Source organism: Galleria mellonella, unplaced genomic scaffold (assembly GCF_026898425.1).
Source record: "Galleria mellonella isolate WM207_F2 unplaced genomic scaffold, CSIRO_AGI_GalMel_v1 utg38, whole genome shotgun sequence".
In the NCBI taxonomy this organism is placed as follows: domain Eukaryota; kingdom Metazoa; phylum Arthropoda; class Insecta; order Lepidoptera; family Pyralidae; genus Galleria; species Galleria mellonella.
In genome coordinates this window covers 633,344-653,486 of record NW_026442090.1, presented here as the reverse complement: position 1 = coordinate 653,486, position 20,143 = coordinate 633,344, and the positions used below count along the sequence as shown (strand labels likewise).

The following is a 20,143-nucleotide window of genomic DNA, read 5'->3' as shown; positions in this document are numbered from 1 at the left end:
GTTGAAATCGCGGGCGGGGTAAAAACCAGTGATCGAATAATTCTGTTAGACCATGTAGAATCTGCCGAAGAAAAAAAAAATTGGTTTTAAATCGACTTAAAAAAAATCTCAATTCGATTGTATTTTTTTTTATATTTATTACCTCATAACTCCATCAGTTGTAAATCGAATTGCTTTTTTTTTTTATTTGAAAGAATATACTTATAGATTACATAGAAATTTAATCAAAATCGGTTCAGTAGGTTTTTTCATGCAACTTAGAATAGCAAACAAGCTGACGGCCCACCTGATGGAAAGTGGTAACCGTCGCCTATAGACATGAGCAGTACCATGGACATAACAGAGTATACTGTTTTGCCAATATATATATATATATATATATATATAATTTATTTTTATAGTTTATTTTTAATTCAAAATAACTGCTCTTGTCACAATCGAATTTGTTTTTTAATATTACTTCAATTTTTCTTTATTTGGAATTAAACTTACGTAAAGGGTTCTCATAATTTAAGATTTTGTTCCATAGAAAAGTCGATGTAAAACACCGACTTCAATCGCGGTCATATCAGGTATATGTATTTAAAAACTAAAATACTAAACCGATTTTGATAAAACTTCTACGGGAATAATCTGACAATATATACTTTAAGATATAAAAAGAAGTTTTTTCCAAATCGGGTTATAACTGACTGCGTTACGAGATAACAAACATAACAACTAAATACAACTGAATTGAAAACTTTTTCCTTGAATCTGTTTATGAAAGAGATATTGGTATGATTTTTTAATGATTTACTAAACAGTTTTACAGTTTCTTACACTTTTTAATGATTATAGGCACCACTTATATCCTGACTTCAACATCACGCTAGTCGGTTACAGAATGGGCAGTGAATAATTAAAATATATTTAGTTAATTAATTGATAACATCATACTGTTAGTGTTATTAAAAGGTTAAAATATGACAAGCGCCTACATGTTGATTCGTCGATAAAATTGCGGACTGTAAGTTCATTGGTCAATATTCGCCGACTTTGCCGCACTGCGCCTAACGAGAACTCACACTTCACCCAAACAACTTAAAAAAAATACGATTTCCCGAGAAAGATTTCGCTCGGATTATGCTACAAACATTTGAAATTAAACTTTTACGCATACATTATAAAGTTAATTTTATAAACAGTGATCGGGTTAAGCCATCTGTTCATTCATATGATGTGCCATCCGCCAGTGTACACTCGTGTTGATGTGGAGTGGTCGCGCCAAACAGCTGGCTGGAAAAGTTAAAATTGAAATTAAATTCCGAACACTTCCAGTAACTTTTTTTTTTAAGGCAATAGTGAAATTTGACTTTTATGAACAGTGAATATTAAATTCAAATTGTCTTGCAGTACGTGTACTTATTGCACGTGTGTATTGTTCTATATTTAAACGCAAGTTCGCGTTGAAATGGTAAGTTGGCACATGTTCCCGTTTTTGTTGTTTTGTTAATTTATGTTTATCAATGTACGCACATTATCTAAATAATTTATCTATATTACAATACCTACAGACGATTTTACAGTATAAAGATTTTATAGAACTACATAAATTTAAATTTGTATGTAATGACTATTTACGTTCTTAGTTTTAATGAATACTTGTTTAGCAACAAAATTAAATGTACTGTATTTTGATAACGTAATGTATTCGTAAATAGCACATAAAGATTTAGTTAATTTACTTTCATTACGAGTGTATAAACCGGTTACGGAATATTTATGTATAGGTACGTATACTACATACAGTAAAAACGGTAAACGATTACCTACTTACATACGAGTACATGAGGACGAAATACGAAATAAAACGACGATCCTTAACAATACCTATATCTTAAGGATAAAGGCCATTGGTATTTATTTTTCTATGACACCGAAATGGTAGATATATTACAGGTAATTTCGGTCTTACTATAATAATTTTTATGAGACCAATCTCTAAATTTATCCTTTGAAATAAAAAAAAAGAATTTTCGAAATCGGTTTATAACTGTTTTGTTATGAGGCAACAAACATAAAAAAATACAAATGAATTAAGAACCTTATTTTTGTAGTCATTTGGAAACTACATATATACATACATATCTGTCACGCCTGTCTCCCATTAGGGTAGGCAGAAACAATGGAACGCCAAATGCTTCGATTCAAATTCGCTTCTTCCACATTCATCAATCTTTTCATACACGCTCGTTTGGAAACTACATATTTTAAATATTGTTTAGTTAGGAATATTTAAAGGGGAAGAGGATGAGTCGCTCCTACCCCAAAAATGTCTGGTTCCCGCGCTAGAATCACGAGTAGAGACTTCAGCCACGGCCAGAGATGTTTAAGAGTACACATGTGTCTCTTTTAAGGGGCAAATGGGTGTAATAATATTTATTTGTAATTTACGTGCGAAAATCTATAAACTATTTTTTTTTAATTTGTTATTTTAAATATCTTTTATCTTTACTAATATTATATATGTGAATGTAATTTTGTTGCTTTTTTTATGAATGATAATGGAATTGTAGCCTCACTTGCACTAACGGTATAATCTGGTGGGAAGAGATTGTTAGTAATGAAGACTAAGAATCCCATTGCTTGTAATATACCCGACCAGGACGACCTCCACGCGGTCCCCCCTGGAAACTATCATGGTTAATTACTTATAAACTCATCATGATAGACTAACTGGCTTGTTTTCATTCTCATCTGTCTCCCTTTACTGGTGCCCCGCCAGCGTATATCGTTAGCGCAGGCAGGGTTACCATTTCAGTTTCATCATAAAAAAAAAGATGAGGGATGATAGGCGAGAATGTAAAAATGGCTTAGTTAACCCACCGTGATGAATACATCTGGAATTTAGCACGATGGTTTCCAGGGTGGACAGCGGCAGGGTGGATAGCAATGAGACTGGTAGATCGTATTCTCATCCCCTGATTTTGTTATGTTTTAAGGTCTTAAAGGCTATGAAATTTACTATATATGTATTATATGGTATGCCCCCCTCCCCCCGCCTTCCCAGGAATTGTTAATAATGGGGATTAGCAACTTCATTACAATATAGGCTCCATCATCATCAGGTCGACCTACTCGCGGTTTCCCCAGGTCACCATCGTAATTGAGTTTTTGTAAAATTCATTACGATGGGCCAACTGATTTTCTTCATCTACTTTTATCCCGATCAGTAAACATATCTCGTTATATTTAATAAGATAGACTTTATTTTGTTTAGACACAAAAATACAGATGTTAGACACGCTTTTGTAGTGAGATATCTTATATATCGATTATATTATAGATAGATTATTTGAGCTGTGATCACAAATAAATTGCTTAAGTAAATTATGCACTTAATAAAAATTATATTTCTCAAACATGCTTGGAAATATGAGCAATATTTTGACAATCTTCTTCAAAATAAATCAAAATTGCTGTACTGGCCAGATACATGCGGGCAGCGGCCGGCAAAAGTTGTATGAAAATCCATATGTCTCGTGTTATGCGGCCAGATAAATAACTATGTAAACTCATATCTGTCCTGTAATTTAAAAATGGAATGACCTTTTACTTCGAAACCAAGGAGGTAACTAATAAAAGGTTTTATTTAAATTATGAACTGGCTTACAAATAGAAACCTGTTTATTGAAAAAAAAAAAACAAAGGTACATTATGGCGCGTGAAAAATTATTATTGTTCGTTATTCGTCATTAAACTTAAAAAGTAAAATTGTGTTTTTGATTTCCGCGCATTGTTTGAGAAAAGTACTATACAAGCCTTGGTCACAACTAGGCATTGGATGGACTCACGTATGTGTGTCTCGGCTACGCCTCGGCCCACATTTGCACGTTCGTCCATCTATGCCTCAGTTGCTGGTCGCTGCAGTACTGTACTATTATTTATTTATTTTTCTATATTGTAAATATCATCATATCAGCCGTCAACTGTCCACTGCTGCGTCCCTCTTAAAACATCTCCAATCCTTACTGCGGTTGCCAATCCGCCTGACAAGCGTGGCAACTACTGTCAATACCCCCCAAAAGGGGAGTCTTAGGTATATTAAGCAGTGAACAGAATAACTAAGATTGTTTTTGGAGGTTTTTTTTAAATTTATCAAATTAGTAACATCGTTTTATTTTTCCTACGATATTCACATATACCCTATAAACCGCAGTTATTTCAGAGTTTTCGCTTCAAAAATTTCAAGATGAGGAGGGGGGGGGATAGTCTTTTAACATTTTCGACCATAACTAAAAAATTTTATGTCATAATCAACGAACGGACGTACGGATGGACAAAGTCACATCTTAAGAGTTCCTTATATATGTATTCTTTATTGCACTAAAACATACAGTAACAATAATAAGTTAATAACAATGTTAGCAAAGGCGTACTTATCTCTAAAATCTCTTCCAGTCAACCTAACACAGTGGCATAGGAAGTAGTGAGTGGGCAGTATGTAGTAGTGCAAAGCAGAAATTAAAATAAATATTTACATAAAATATAAATCATTATATATATATATATATATATATATATATATATTATTTTTTCACATTTTTGGTACGGAAATCCTAAAAATACCATCAAAATGAGAATGTCTTTTTTTAAAGTCATCTAAAAATTATACGAACATGAATTTAAGAAATTCGATCACAATTTGATCACCAAATATCGCTAGATTTTTGTTTTATTAAAAAAATTGTATTCTATAAAATATGATCACGTCTATAATTTCTAACGGGGTATCCGGCCAGAGGCATTTGTTAATTATAATCGTTTTTTTGTTGTATGAATTTACTTTATTATTTATTTATAACTGGACATATCCATGTTTCATCGAGCATAATTGAGCATAAACCGACGTGATACCCCTTATCACGTTTTGTTAACAGTATCTTTCATCACCAGAGAGTTAGTAGTTTTAAATTGATATAAAATGGTAATATTTAAAACAATGCGTCAAAAGGGCTCGCTATTAAGCATGTTTCGCTGCTAAACAGTAGTTTAACATGTGTTTGACATAAATATTAATAGCCCACTATTGTTATTCACAACGTGACTCCGCGGTCCGTACAATATTTATGACATGACAATGTCACAAATTAAGCGCTTGTGACAATGCTGGTTGCATCTGTAGGTATAATTCATACAAGCTACATTAAATAAATTTTGACTTCATATTTGTTTTTAATGGATGATAGTGGAATGGTAATTACGCTGGCGGGGTACCAGTGAGGGGTGAAAAAGTATATATATATATATATATATATATATATATATATATATATATATATATACATGGTTAGAGAGATAGACAAATAAGTATTTTATATTACATTTATATTACAGTCAACTTTTTGATACTTTAGGTTGTAATTATTGTGATTTAAAATTGGTTGAGTAGTTTTTGAGTTCATCCATTACAAACAAACATACAAAAAAACAATGTCTTTCTTTTTTACAATAATAGTATATAGTAGTTATAAATAAAAAAAAAAACAAATAGTAGATTTTGCTTCACAGTAAAAAAACCACTGCGTAGTAGATTTTGTTCGACGACAAGTAGGATTTGTAAGCCACCTCAAAGGTTGTCGTGTATGGAGGCGGCCTAGAAACTCTTGCAACTAAAGGACGACACACACGAATAGCAATAGTTATAAATTAGTACTTGTATAGTAGTGCAAATAAATGTCGGATCCCTTTGCGTGTGGGGCAAGGCCGTGACTGCGTCCATTTAATATTAAATACACAGATTGCTATGTAATAGAGGCGTATTATGTGATATTATGCACTTATTTACGTACCTTGTGCATAGAGGAATCAATTAATGACAATTATGCTTAAAGTGTGTTTAATCTGCGCATAGTGATGTGTCGAGTAGTTCTTTTTTGTTATTCGAGTAATTTTTTGGTATTTTGACACTCACTAACAAAGATTATTTGTTACCCACAAAAAAACTGACTTCAATTATGACATAAGCAGTTATTTTGATTGAAAAACAAAGGTGCTGAATCGATTTTGATAAATTTTTTATGGAACTAATCTGAAAGTATATCTTTTAAAAAAAAAGGAATATTCCAAATTGGTGAATAAATGAGTACACTTTATTTGCATTATGCAATATAGGGAATAAGCAGTTGGTTTGTAATTGACGAAGTTTTGGGACAACAAATATTAAAAACCAGAGGGAGACTTTGTACAAAAAGAAGACTTCAAAAAGAAGAAAGTTCTCAATTCGGTTGTTTTTTTTTTATACAACTTAAAATGGCAAACAAGCTGACGGCCCACCTGATGGAAAGTGGTAACCGTCGCCTATAGATAGACATGAGCAGTACCATGGACATAACAGAGTATACTGTTTCGCCAATGATACCCCCCATGCGTTGCAATTCCTGAGGACTCAGGTGTTATTCCTCTGTACTCTGTAAATTCACACCATATCCCACCCTTCAAACCGAAACACAGTCATGCAAACACAACTGCTTCACGGTTGAAACACGAATGGGACAGAGGTACCCAAGTAATCGACTTTTGTACAAAGTCTCCCTCTGGTAGGCTCCGATTACTCGTATGATGCAATCGTAGAATGCCGAGTAGGTTTGTGTTGAGGTCATTATAGTATAATATTTTAAGTTCAAGGTCCATAGTGCGTGTCAAGTGACGCGAAAGTTAGGCTTCATTTGCCATGGCAACAGAGACTTCTTATCGTGAATTTGTGAACAAGCAAAAAAGCGATCAATTATGAGAAACAAACCTACCAGTACTTAAGAAACCAAAGCGGTTGCGTTTTGCCTTTTATAATAAAGCGAAAAACAAGAAAATAAACTAGAGCTTTCCATACAACTTGGCTGTGTGGTCCCGGCATAGAATGGGTCACCCATTCCATTCCTGTGGGTGTCTTAACTGGTGACTAAGGAAACTTAATGATATAGGGATGTGCAATAGCGTCCCTCTTAAAAAATCTCCGAAAGCCTAACTGCGGTTGCCAACAACCCGCCTGCCAAACCTGGCAACTACTGACAAAACTCTCCGTATGAGGAAGGATTATGGTCAGCAATGGACGCCGTGTTAGTATTAACTAAGATTAATTAGTAAGTAGAGGATCGACATTATTTGGCGTATGTCGACCACAGATAATGTAGCATGAATCATGTTTCTTTAGGAGAAATATACAGTTTCATTAGTGAAGCATTCCCGTCTGTTTGTATCACTAGATAACCCCATATGTTGAACTCTTTGCAGTTCATACTATATATATAAACATACACACACACACATACATATGCACACGTGTAAGTCCGATCGGGCAACCTCCATGTGCTTACGCTTTTGGTAATGCTAATGCTGGCGGTCTTGCAAAATACTTAAAAATTGGTTCAAAAAAATATTTTCGTAAAAATTAAAATAAGTTTTAATTTTCATAATTTTAAACGTTTTCTGCAATAAGGATGTAAAAAATCAGAAATAATTTTTTTTTTTTTTTTTACAGATTATGAGCATTTAAAGGAAAAAAAACGTGTTCCTGTATTGTTTTTTTTAAATTCCGTCGAACGAAACAAAAAACGGATAGATGACGGCGCCGAAAATATAGATTTTTTGATTCCTTAATTTTTTCCGCTAGTGTATATAAAATATTTATATATGGGGGTTTAACTTGGAAGCGTGTCCGTTGGAGTAGCGGTGCCAGATATTCTTGTTTATTTCTTTCCAAATTCAAAATTGTTTTTCTCCAAACTGACAGGAATTTCCTCATTTTCTTTTTTTACGTTTTTACTAGTTCTTACCATATTTCAACAAGTAACCATTACTATGAATGACTCTTTTCGTTACCCTCTTAACGTTGTCTTCTATGTATGGTTAAAACTATATTAAATAGATACTCAAGTGAATTAGTCAAAATTTGGTGCATCGATTTTAATTTTACCCAATAATTCTATTTTTCCAAGATAAAATATTTTACCCAAAATTGTGTAATAAATACCTAATCTGGCAACTCTTTTGTAGTCTCTTTACCCTGTTATTTGCTGGCTTTGGGTTCAAGTTATAAAATCTCTTTGAAACACTTTGTACATATTATAGGAGGGTGATAATGTGGCCTTCTTTCTGTATTTTGACGTCATGATGTAAATTTAATTAAAAACTTGATTATATTAATCAGAACAACAAGTAGATAAATTTGCTACGTAAATCTATATTAATACTATAAAGAAGTAAAATTTGTTGGTTTGGATGTTCGGGTTAATCTCCGGTACTACTCATCGGATTTTAAAAATTCTTTCTCTGTTAGAAAGAAATATTATCCCTGAGTGCTATAGACTACTTTTTATTTTGGTAAATATATATTTTTAATAATTAAGAAAAAAAAACTATAATATGGGGCGTGCTGATATATTTACCAGAGGGAGACTTTGTACAAAAGTCGATTGCTTGGGTACCTCTGTCCCATTCGTGTTTCAACCGTGAAGCAGTTGTGTTTGCATGGTTGTGTTTCGGTTTGAAGGGTGGGATATGGCGTGAATTTACTGGGTACAGAGGAATAACACCTGAGTCCTCAGGAATGGCAACGCATGGGGGGGTATCATGGGCGAAGCAGTATACTCTGTTATGTCCATAGTACTGCTCATGTCTATAGGCGACAGTTACCACTTTACATCAGGTGGGCCGTCAGCTTGTTTGCCATTCGAAGTTGTATAAAAAAAAATTACTTTTAGCATTACAGAAAAGTCCGCGACGCCCTATATCTAACCTTATATTTTTATGTTAAAAGTAAAATAAATTTTACAAGTTTACATTTTACATTTTACATTTTAATGTTTTAAAAAATATTAGTGCAGTACTTTCACACGCTAACATACCAATCTTACCAAAATGTGTTAAACGGTTTAAAAGTTAAACAAAGAAGTATTGCACCCGTGCGAAGCCGAGGCGGGTTGCTAGTAATTCATAAGTTTTCCATAAAAATCGATTTAAATTGTAACAATATTTACAGATTTTTTTTGATGGGTGAAAATGGTATTGTAGCCCCGCCTGCGCTAATGGGATATGCTGGCGGAGCACCAGTGAAGGGTGATATATGAGAATGAAAACAGGTCAGTTTTTTTTTTATACAACTTAGACTGGCAAACAAGCTGACGGCCCACCTGATGGAAAGTGGTAACCGTCGCCTATAGACATGAACAGTACCATGGACATAACAGAGTATACTGTTTCGCCCGTGTTACCTCCCATGCGTTGCCATTCCTGAGGACTCAGGTGTTATTCCCCTGTCTGTTAAAAAGCGACTTCAAACGTAAATACACACGTACACCAATACAAATAATTTTCAAGTTATATAAAATTGTGTGTTATTAGTGTACAAAATTGTTTTATCGTCTCAAAATATTTGAAAAGCTCTGGTCTCGTCTCGGGCACTAAGTGTTATCCTAGAATTAAATGTAGGTACTGTTATTGTACAGTCGAGTAGGCCATGCGTTTCAACGATAATATGTAATCTCTAAAGAAGGAAAATTGCTAGTCAGCTAGGTCAAGGTTGATAGGTATGTCAATGCAGATTGCCTATCTCTCATTGTCTCAAGCGATTCAACTTGTTAATACAATCACAGGAAGGTTTTTTTTTAATGAGTGACAATGGAATGGAAAGTAAAGGATGATAGGTGATGATGAAGCAGGTCAATTAGCCCATCGTGACGAATTTAACAAGAATTGTTCACGATAGTTTCCAGGGGGAACCACGTAGAGGTCGACCTAATAGAGCATATTGCTAGTAATAGGGCTGTCAAACTCCATTGCTAACAATCCCTTTCCTCCTAAGTAATAGTATTAGGGGAGGGGGAAAGAGATTGTTAGTTGATAGTTAGTGCGGACTAGCAGTTCCATCGCTATCAATAGGACTGGTACTGGAGATGAATTTAATATAATATAACGTATTGCATAACTACATGGGACAGATAAAAGAAACACTAGGTGTCATGTCGTATAGGGAGGTCAAGGATATGGCCTGGGATAGAGCTGGCTAGAAGAAGATGCATGAATTAGTTGCACCGACAAGAGGAAACTCTTAAATTAAAAGAGAAGAGAATGTATTGTATATCTTCTAAATTCTTCTTCTTCGCCGCGTGTGCACCAGCATAGAATGGGCCGCCCCTACCTTTCTCGTGGCTGTCGTAAGAGGTGATTAAGGGAGGGCGAGGGATGGGCAGCAGCGTCTCTCTTAAAACATCTCTAAAAACCTAACTGTGATTGCCAACTCGCCTGCCAAGTGTGGCTACTACTCGCAAAACTTCTCTTATGGGAAAGGCTTATGCCCAGCAGTGGACAGTTAACGGCTGAAATAATAATATCTTCTAAAAAATAAATCTTGCTATTTGTTAAAACTTTTTAAATGGCCCTTAACTATTGTACCGAATGTTTTCTTCAAATTAGCTATGAGTTTTCCTGTTATTGTAAAACAAAATATCCCCCATCAGATCGATCTCCCGTGGTCCACTTGGAAACCATCGTACTCAATTCCAGGTTTTTTTTTAATGGATGATAATGGAATGGTAACCCCACCCGCGCTATCGGTATACACCGGTGGAGCACCAGTGAAAGATGATAGGTGAGGATGAAATAGATCAGTTAGCCCATCGTGACGAATTCCATAAGAATTGTTCACGATGGTTTCCAGGGGGAACCACATGGAGGTCGACCTAATAAGACATATTACTAGCAATGGGGCTGTCAAACTCCAATGCTAACAATCCTTTTCCCCCCACTCAATTCCAGGTGTATTGATCACGATGGGCTAACTAACTGACCTGTCTTCATTTTCATTTATCATCCCTCACTGTTGCCCCGCCAGCGTACACCGATAGCATAAGTGGGGTTATTATTATGATCCATTAAAAAAAAGTAATAGTACTACAGTAGGAGTACACTTTGGACACTCCCTGCCGCCCGCTGTGATCTGACGTCACCCTCTTGCAAACACACCCAAACCACAGAATAGATATTATACTCAGAAAATATGATACTACGAAGTATGTTTGGAATATGCTAATATCTATTCTGTGTCCAAACTTTATTTTCCCGCGCATATGTTACACGTCACGTGTAACATATACAATGTCACGTGTATGGATGTTACTTGTTTTTATAATTGTGACGAGCACGGATCGTAGTATTTTTCTATCGTGTCCGTGTGATACCAACGCCTTCATATACACAAGTAATTCCTCACTCTATACCTAGTATAGTATTATATGATCTGTCTTCTATATTAATATTATAAAGATGAAAGATTTGATTGTTTGTAATGGATAACCTCAAAAAACACTCAAACGATTTAAAAAAAAAACTTTTAAATACTATAGAAAACTGCATTATCATTGAGTTATTATATAGGTTATATATTATGGTCAAAAATTCTATCTACCCGCGCAAAAATAGATAGATAGATAGATACTCTTTATTGTTTCCTCCAAAAGATTATAATAGTAAACTTTTTCAATACGAACAAAAATATTTTATATTAAGAATTGTATAAAGTTTCCCTCTGGTAGTTTACGAAAACGTCACTTTAACCGTCTAACCACAATAAACTTACAATAAACAGATGCTCAGTACATATTTAGACGATTTATTACAAAAGAGTGTTTATGTCTAAACAAAAGAAAATCTATGTTATTAAATACATACTTATAAACTGGGTATTATTATTAGCAGTTTGGGCGCCGAATGGTTAACAGTAGGCTCCGAGTTCAGACGTGAAATACATGTCGCAAAACATGCGTGGACTGAATGGCGGTCGGAGATTAATGGTGTATATGGAAGGTTATAGAAATTCTGGTAATAATAATGGTAGTCAACCTTCGACTATTGGCAGTCGCGGAATAAAATAAAATAAATTCTAAGCAACTAACTATGTATTAATAGAGTCTTTTTTCCTTAGAGATAAATAATAGCCATAAAACGTTTAAAAGCGTGTTATGTTTATTAGTCGCGGTATCAGTTCACTTGTTCTAGGTCGCAGTTTATCTGGGTTATTAGATTTTATTTCATCCAATATTTCCACTTATATTGTCGACTATAGGTAAATGTAAAATTCGATGAGTTCAATGTGATATTTGCTATAGATTGTTAAGCAGTTAAATATATTATAAAAAGCCGGTCAAGTGCGAGTTGGACTCGTGCAACGAGGGTTCCGTACAAAATCATCAAATTTAATTTTTTTTGTGTGAAATAAATACAAATTCAAGGTTATCGGATTTTTTCCTTTACTTGTCCTATATGACATTGCTTCTTGCCAAATTGAAAATGATGAATGAATGATTTTAGGTCAACGGTCTATCAAACCCTCTTTTTTTTCTGATTTTGATTCTCTTTGCGAATAACAAAATATGCATATGCTATAAATAGAACAGCTTGATTTTTTCACTCTAAGAGATTACAGACTTGAGTATATGATATTAATTTCAACTTAATACCTCCACACGTTCCTAAGAAAGAGGATCTTGACAGGCGGACGGACGGACAACGAAGTCCTATAAGGGTTCCGTTATTTTTCCTTCGGAGCTACGAAACCCTAAAATACAAAAATCTGTAAAATGTAAGGTATAAGCGACTTCATGAGATCTACACAGGAGTAAACTTTATCGATTGTATAAAGCATAGGCATATGTAGAAATAGGCTAACGTTCTCGGGGTAGATCACCAACGCGATGCACTGACCTCATCAAAACGGCCACACAGCAATCTATTGTGGAATGCTCTCGCTCGGCTGTGACAGGAGACACATTGCGAGGACCTCAATCGCGAAGGAGGGCCTCATTGACAATCTACTATAATCATGAAAACCACGACATCTCTATCAAGAGTGTACGACTGAAGAGAGAGATATATATAGAGGGAGCCGTGAGCTGTGCCCACCTCATAATTGTTTCATGCCCACCCTAGAATAAGAGAATAAGTAATTCCTGTAGGCAGAAATTTTAATATAGCTTACTCTGCGTGTTCTACCGCCTGTACAATGGATTGTGCTCAGAGGAATTGTTCAATATGATGCCCGCAGCTACTTTCTATCATCGTACAGCTCGCCATCGATAGGGAGTTCATCATCATATCCTACAGCCTCAATGGTTGCGCACTGCGCGGTTTCAGAGATGTTTCCTCCCACGAACACTCAGGTTGTGGAATGAGCTCCTTGTCGAGGTTTTCCCAAGAGACTACAGCATGGGGTTCTTCAAAAGGGGGGTAAAGAGGTTTCTTAAGGGTCGGCAACGCACGCGTAATACCTCTGGTATTGCAGGTGTTCATAGGCTACGGTAACTACTTACCATCAGGTGGGCCGTATGCTTGTTTGCCACCTCAGTGGTATAAAAAAAAAAGACAGGTCCATACATGTGCTTTTTAAGCTTACCTTAAAAAGCACATGTATGGTAAGCTTTCTAAGGTCTTCACTTTAAAATAATTTTAAATATATCAATAGTAACCCTATTTGATAGGTTTTTCTAGTTCAATAAAATAACCAACAAAAATACAGACTCTTTGAAAATATTCCTTGGAGGCCACTTAAAAATTGAAGGTACCTAGTTTTAGTGTAGTTTCACGTTGTATTGTGAGGAACGGAAATGTTTATGAAACATTGGACAGAACATACGAGTGACTAATGCCGTCCACTTGTACATTAATTGAACATAACCTATTAGCTAATAAATTACTACAAATACTAGTAGATATTAGTACGATATTACTATACCTACATTGTATTACCCACTATTATAACTACAATGTACTTCTGTTATGTCCATTGTACTGCTCATGTCTATAGGCGACGGTTACCACTCTCCATCAGATGGGCCGTCAGCTTGTTTGCCATTCTAAGTTGTATAAAAAAAAAATTTACTCATAATCAATTTATATATATATGTTTGCAGTTTTGTCAATTACCTATTTACTTACCATTTTTTTTATTGGGTGCTGGTGCTCCGCCAGTGTATCCCGTTAGGGCAGGCGGGGTTGTTTTGATGGGTGAAAATGGTATGCTAACCCCGCCTGCGCTAACGGGATACGCTGGCGGAGCACCAGTGAAGTGTGATAGATGAGAATGAAAATAGGCCAGTTAGCCCATCATGATGAATTCATCAGGAATTAACCATGATAGTTTCCAGGGAGAACCGCGAGGATGTCGACCTGGTTGGGGCGCAGGCGGGGTCACCATACCATTTTCACCAATCAAAAAAAAAACCTTTGGGTAGAGGAGAAAAGAAAAAGACGGTAGCCTTTGGAACAAGAAGATTAAAAAAACATATACAAATAAACATATGTATACCTTACAAGTACCATACCCACCTTGCGGGTTCTTCTCAGCAGATAACGATATCTCTAGTAATATAATCATAAAAAATTGACGATTTAAAAAAGCTTGAATAAAGATTATTTATATATATATATATATATATATATATATATATATATATATATATATATATATATATATATATATATAAATCTATATATATATATATATATAACAAATGTACCAACATCTTGACAAACTTTTACGTTTTACTACTAAGAGTTGCGTGTCGCTTGTTTTATTCAAGTTGACCTTGCCACAATATATTTTTGGTTGAAAATAATAATCATGTATTATATTTATATTTCTAATTTCTTTAAATACATAATTTACTTTTAGATACACGATTCGGCCTATATTTTGATGTAAAATATCACGATTTTTCCGTTGTGTTTTAAAATAACGGATTAGCAAAAATACAATATTAAATTTGTCAGGATGAAGATAAAACATCTAAATAACAATTTATGTCCTTATAGAACATGTGTCAAGGCTGAAGCATAGACAAAGGATGATACAGAACTCACAGACCTCAAAGAAAAAATAATCTACTTTTGTCTATGATTAAAGTCTGAGAATACCTAGAAGTCATTTTTTATCTTATCAACCTTGACTTTTTGTAATAATATGTTCTCAATATCCTTGGTAGCGTTAAATATAGATAATTACGATAAATATCTATACAAAAAAATTAATAATTTCCCATTGTTCCCATTAGAGGTCAATTTATTTCTAACTTACGTTTTTTGTGGGGAATTTGATTATATAGATTACATATTTGTTTTTATACCACTGAAGTGGCAAACAAACATACGGCCCACCTGATGGTAAGTGGTTACCGTAGCCTATGAACACCTGCAGTACCAGAGGTATTACGCGCGCGTTGCCGATCCTGAAGAAACCTCTTTACCCCCTTTTTGAAAAACCCCATGCTGTAGTCTCTATATATATATATATATATATATATATATATATATATATATATATATATATATATATATATATATATATATATATATATATATATATATATATATATATATATATAAACATTGAATTCTGTATTCACACGATGGGCTAACTGGTGCCCCGTCAGCGTATACCGTTAGCGCAGTCGAGGTTATCATTCCATTATCATCCTCTAAATTAAATAATTACATATACTTCGAGGTACGTACATAATATAAACTTCGATTATTTAGCATTAACAATAAGTTTGCTTTGTTGCAAACATGAATAGCTGGTACCGCCTTCGCTACGTACAATGAATCAAATCACATACTATATGTATATGTGTAGGTTAGTTTCTTCGAACCTACGGTTATTGCTTTGTATTTACTATGCCAATTATTTGTTTTTATATACTTACGTTTTGATTGTAAGCATTGAACTAGTAAATGTAATAGATTTTTATTATTTGATATGTAGGTAGATTTTTTTATGTAATGATATATATTTTTTTTTAATGGATGATAATGGAATGGTAACCCCACCCGCGCTATCGGTATACACCGGCGGGGCACCAGTGAGGGATGATAGATGAGGATGAAGTAGGTCAGTTAGCCCATTGTGACGAATTCAACAAGAATTGTTCACGATGGTTTCCAGGCGGAACCACGTGGAGGTCGATCTAATAGGGCATATTGCTAGCAATGGGGCTGTCAAACACCATTGCTAACAATCCCTTTCCCCCCTATGCAATGATATTGGAATGGTAATCCCGTCTGCTCTAACGGTATACGCTGACGGGGCACCAGTGAGGAATGATAGGTGAAGATGAAAAGGCCGGTCAGTTTGCCCAAAGATATTTTTAGATAATTACGTCTTATTTATTTATTTAGATCTTATTTACAAGTAGGTAAGCAAAAATATCCGTGTGGCCCCGGCATAGAACAGGTCCTTTCTTTCCCGTGGCTGTCGTAAGAGCCGACTAAGGGAAGGCGAGGGATGGGCAGCAGCGTCCCTCTTAAAACATCTCTGAAACCTGACAGCGATTGCCAATCTGCCTGCCAAGCGTGGTAATTATAGCCCTCCCTCTTTCCTCCTAAGGACTTATGTTTAGCAGTGGACAGTCAACGGTTGACATTAAATAATTCTAATAAAAATTAAATTTTAAGAAAATAAAAATAATAAAAAAGGAGATATGCCATACCTGCCTAATATACAATATTTGATAAGGGTAAATGTATCGACTAAAGCTTTTTTAATACATTATGACTGGAAAAGGAAGGACCTTAATTGTTCATTGATATGATAAAGGATTTCATCCAATCAAATGTCCTAAAAATATTTAATCATTTTAATGGATATATCGAGAAAGCTGTCACTGTCAGCCCCTGCTTATCAAAAGTATGCATATATGAGTGAAAATCAATTGAAAATAAAAAAAAAAGTATTATTTGAACACAAAAAAAAAGAACCACAGCAAAAAAAATCTGATGTATAATAAAATGGAATTATTAAGTTTTTATTAGACAGAACACATGTATTGTTTTCACACATACACACACACACACACACACACACTTAAAAAAACTAAATTTTACACACACTCAAAAAAAATTATGTTTGTTACTTCATAACTCCGTAAACTGTAAACGGATTTGGAAAATTCTATTTTATCTGAATGGACAGGCGGGGTTACCATTCCATTTTCAATCGTTAAAAACCAGACAATTCGGATTTGGGCACAACCCATCCTGCCCCTCATTTATTTAGCTCGAAGAGTCGACAATGAGTAGGAAAAATAGTTTCTATAGTAGCGCTCTTGTATATTAAACGCAGTGTATGGCTACTTCTCATTTGAAAGATGTGACGACCTCAGCCTCGTTTGCTCTCCCATTATATCATACGATATACGCCGTGTCGGTCCTGGCATAGGCCACCCCTTCCTTTCCCATGGGTGTCGTAAGAGGCGACTAAGGGAACTTAAGGAATGGGCAGCAGCGTCCCTTTTAAAATATCTGTAAAAGCCTAGCTGCGGTTGCCAACCCGCATGCCAAGCATGGCAACTACTGGCAAAACTTCCCTTATGGGGAAGGCTTATGTTCAGCAGTGGACAGTTAAGGGCTAAAATAATAAAAAATATATCATACGATACTCTGATATGGTGAGCTATGGAAGCGCCAATTGGTTGATACAATGTGCGCACATAATCACGCCATTTCCAGAGTTTTCATATGTTTCCCATGTGCGTTGTTTGATAACATGCGGTAATTATCCGCGTAATACTTTATGGTAGATTTGCTACAGATAAAAAATATTATTATTTTTTATCTTTAACATAAGAACATATGTATCTATGGTATTATTAAAGCACAGAGAAGCTAAATACATTTTTAAAAGAAAATATTTTAGTATGTTTTCCTTTTGTTGTTCATTTAAAGTTGTGGAAAATACAAGGATTTCAATTTATCTAATTAAAGATAACTTGAAAAAAAGAGAGTTTATTATTTTTTTTATTATATAATTTATTTTATTGTTAGTAATAGGGTCTAAGAGCCTTATTGTTAACAAATACACCCTATGAGGTCGATCTCCACGCGGTTTCCTTGGGAAAATATCGTGGTTAATACTTGTAGAATTTGTCACGATGGGCTAAATAGCCTGCTTTCATCCTCACCTACCCTCTCTCACTTGTGCCTCACTAGTGTATATCGATAGCGCAGGCGGGATTACTATTCTATTATCAACCAATAAAAAAAACTTAATTCTCAAGAACGGCAATGCGTGTCGAGTTACGTATATAGGCTTCATAATGTATTCTAAGATATCTAGAGATATGGAATGCTTTTCACAATTATTATCACTTTCCATCAGGTGGATTGTGTTCCATAAAAAACAAATATGGATGAGAATATAATTGAAGAGAAAAAAAAAATTACTTCATTTGTAGTAAAATCAGTTATTTTGATTGAAAAACTAAACTACTAAACCGATTTTAATAAAAATTACATCTGTAACATTGATCTGTAAATATATCCATTCAGATAAAAAAAGAATTATCCAAATCGGTTTAGAACTAACGGAGTTATGAGGTAACAAATATAACAAAAATAAAATACAACCAAACTGACAACTCCATTCTTTTTGAAGTCTGCTGAAAATGTTCACAAAAGTGGAAAAATACCGAGTAATATACTAACGTACACACGAATAATTACAAGGGACGACTTTATACAAATCAATTGTGGTACCTCTGTCCCATTCGTGTTTCAACCGTGAAGCAGTTGTGTTTGCATGGCTGTGTTTCGGTTTGAAGGGTGGGATATGGCGTGCCATTCCTGGGTACAGAGGAATAACACCTGAGTCCTTTTACCCAGAATGGCAACGCATAGGGGGTATCATGGGCGAAACAGTATACACAGTTATGTACAACACAACTGCTCATGTGTATAAACACGAATTTCCATCAGGTGGGCCGTCAATTGTTTGCCATTCTAAGTTGTATAAAAAAAAAAAAAAAAGGTGCGTACCTCCTATTTATTAAATTGTTTATATTTTTTTCATCCAACATCATTTTTAACCCTTACCACAGATAATATACTATTACTTAGCTATTTTGGCACAGTGGGTCCCATGTCGACAACTCTTATTCGATGCAATCAGCCAAATAGGCCACAAAGGAGACAAAGGAGTTATTCTTCGGCGGCTATCATCGTTTTTCAATTATATTATAAATATTGTTTCTGTTCCAAATAAAGAATAAATAGTATTATAAGTTTTAAATAGATTGACATGGATGATGTGGCCAGAATAGGAGTGGATGCAGAAATAACTGTCAATAGAGAAGAATTGAAGAGAAAAACATATTACGCCGACCCCATATAATAATTGGAATAAGGGTGTTTTTGTAATGGATAAATAATGTAATGATAGCTGAATACGCTGGTATGGGATGATAGGTAAGAATGAAAAGACAGGTCAGATAAGCCATCGTGATACACCTGGAATTCAGAACCATGGTTTTCAGGGGGAGGGGGGCAAGTGGAGGTCGATCTGACAAAGTATATAGCACTGGGACTAGTAGTCCGTATTCCTAACAATCCTTTTCCCCCAATTGACACTCAGGTTATGGAATGAGCTCTGCCGAGGTTTTCCCAAGAGACTACAGCATGGAGTTCTTCAAAATGGGATAAAGAGGTTTCTTCATTAGTCGGCACAATCCCGCGTTCCCCCTCACGCCTGCAATACAAGATAGTTTTATATTTTTTTATGGTTCTAATAGAAGGGTAACCGCTTACCATCAGCGGGCCGTATGCTTGTTTGCCACTTCAATGGTATAAAAAAAATTGAGATAAGAGCAGGAAGATGATGATGAATAGATCAACATGGAATGGTAACCTTTGCCTTTGCTATTGGTTCCTGCTGAGAGCATATTGGTAGCAGAATAATAAAATTTTGCCTATATCTTACGATATATAATATTACAATAACAAATAATATAATAAGTACAAATTTATTGAAGAAATGAAATAAAACACTTCTAGATTAATCCGTGTGTGAACGTATCTTACAGGTACTGTTAAATAGAAAAGTAATTAAAATATATAATAAATAATTTGAATTGAAATTTTTGTGAAAAAAAAATTAGATCCTATTATTATTACTTAATTACCATAAATTAATTAATGACGATCTTCGTGGTGTAGTGGTGCGCACTTTGGGTAGAGAACATTGAGAAAAAGACAAAGGGTAGGTGGCGTACAATTATATACAGGGTGTAAGAGACAGGTTAGCAAAAACTGAAACAGTGAATTCAGACCACTATTCTAAACT

General features: G+C 34.7%; 1 protein-coding gene across 1 annotated transcript in view; it reads left to right on the top strand.

The window, feature by feature from the left end:
* Positions 1 to 1,121: 1,121 nt before the first annotated feature.
* The window catches only part of LOC113522627 (organic cation transporter protein-like), a 37,164-nt gene continuing 18,142 nt past the window's right edge, over positions 1,122 to 20,143 (top strand). The window contains exon 1 of the mRNA XM_026908380.3: positions 1,122 to 1,456. Coding sequence (XP_026764181.2) covers positions 1,454 to 1,456 — 3 coding nt within the window. The 5' untranslated portion in view covers positions 1,122 to 1,453. The remainder of the gene's footprint in view (positions 1,457 to 20,143) is intronic.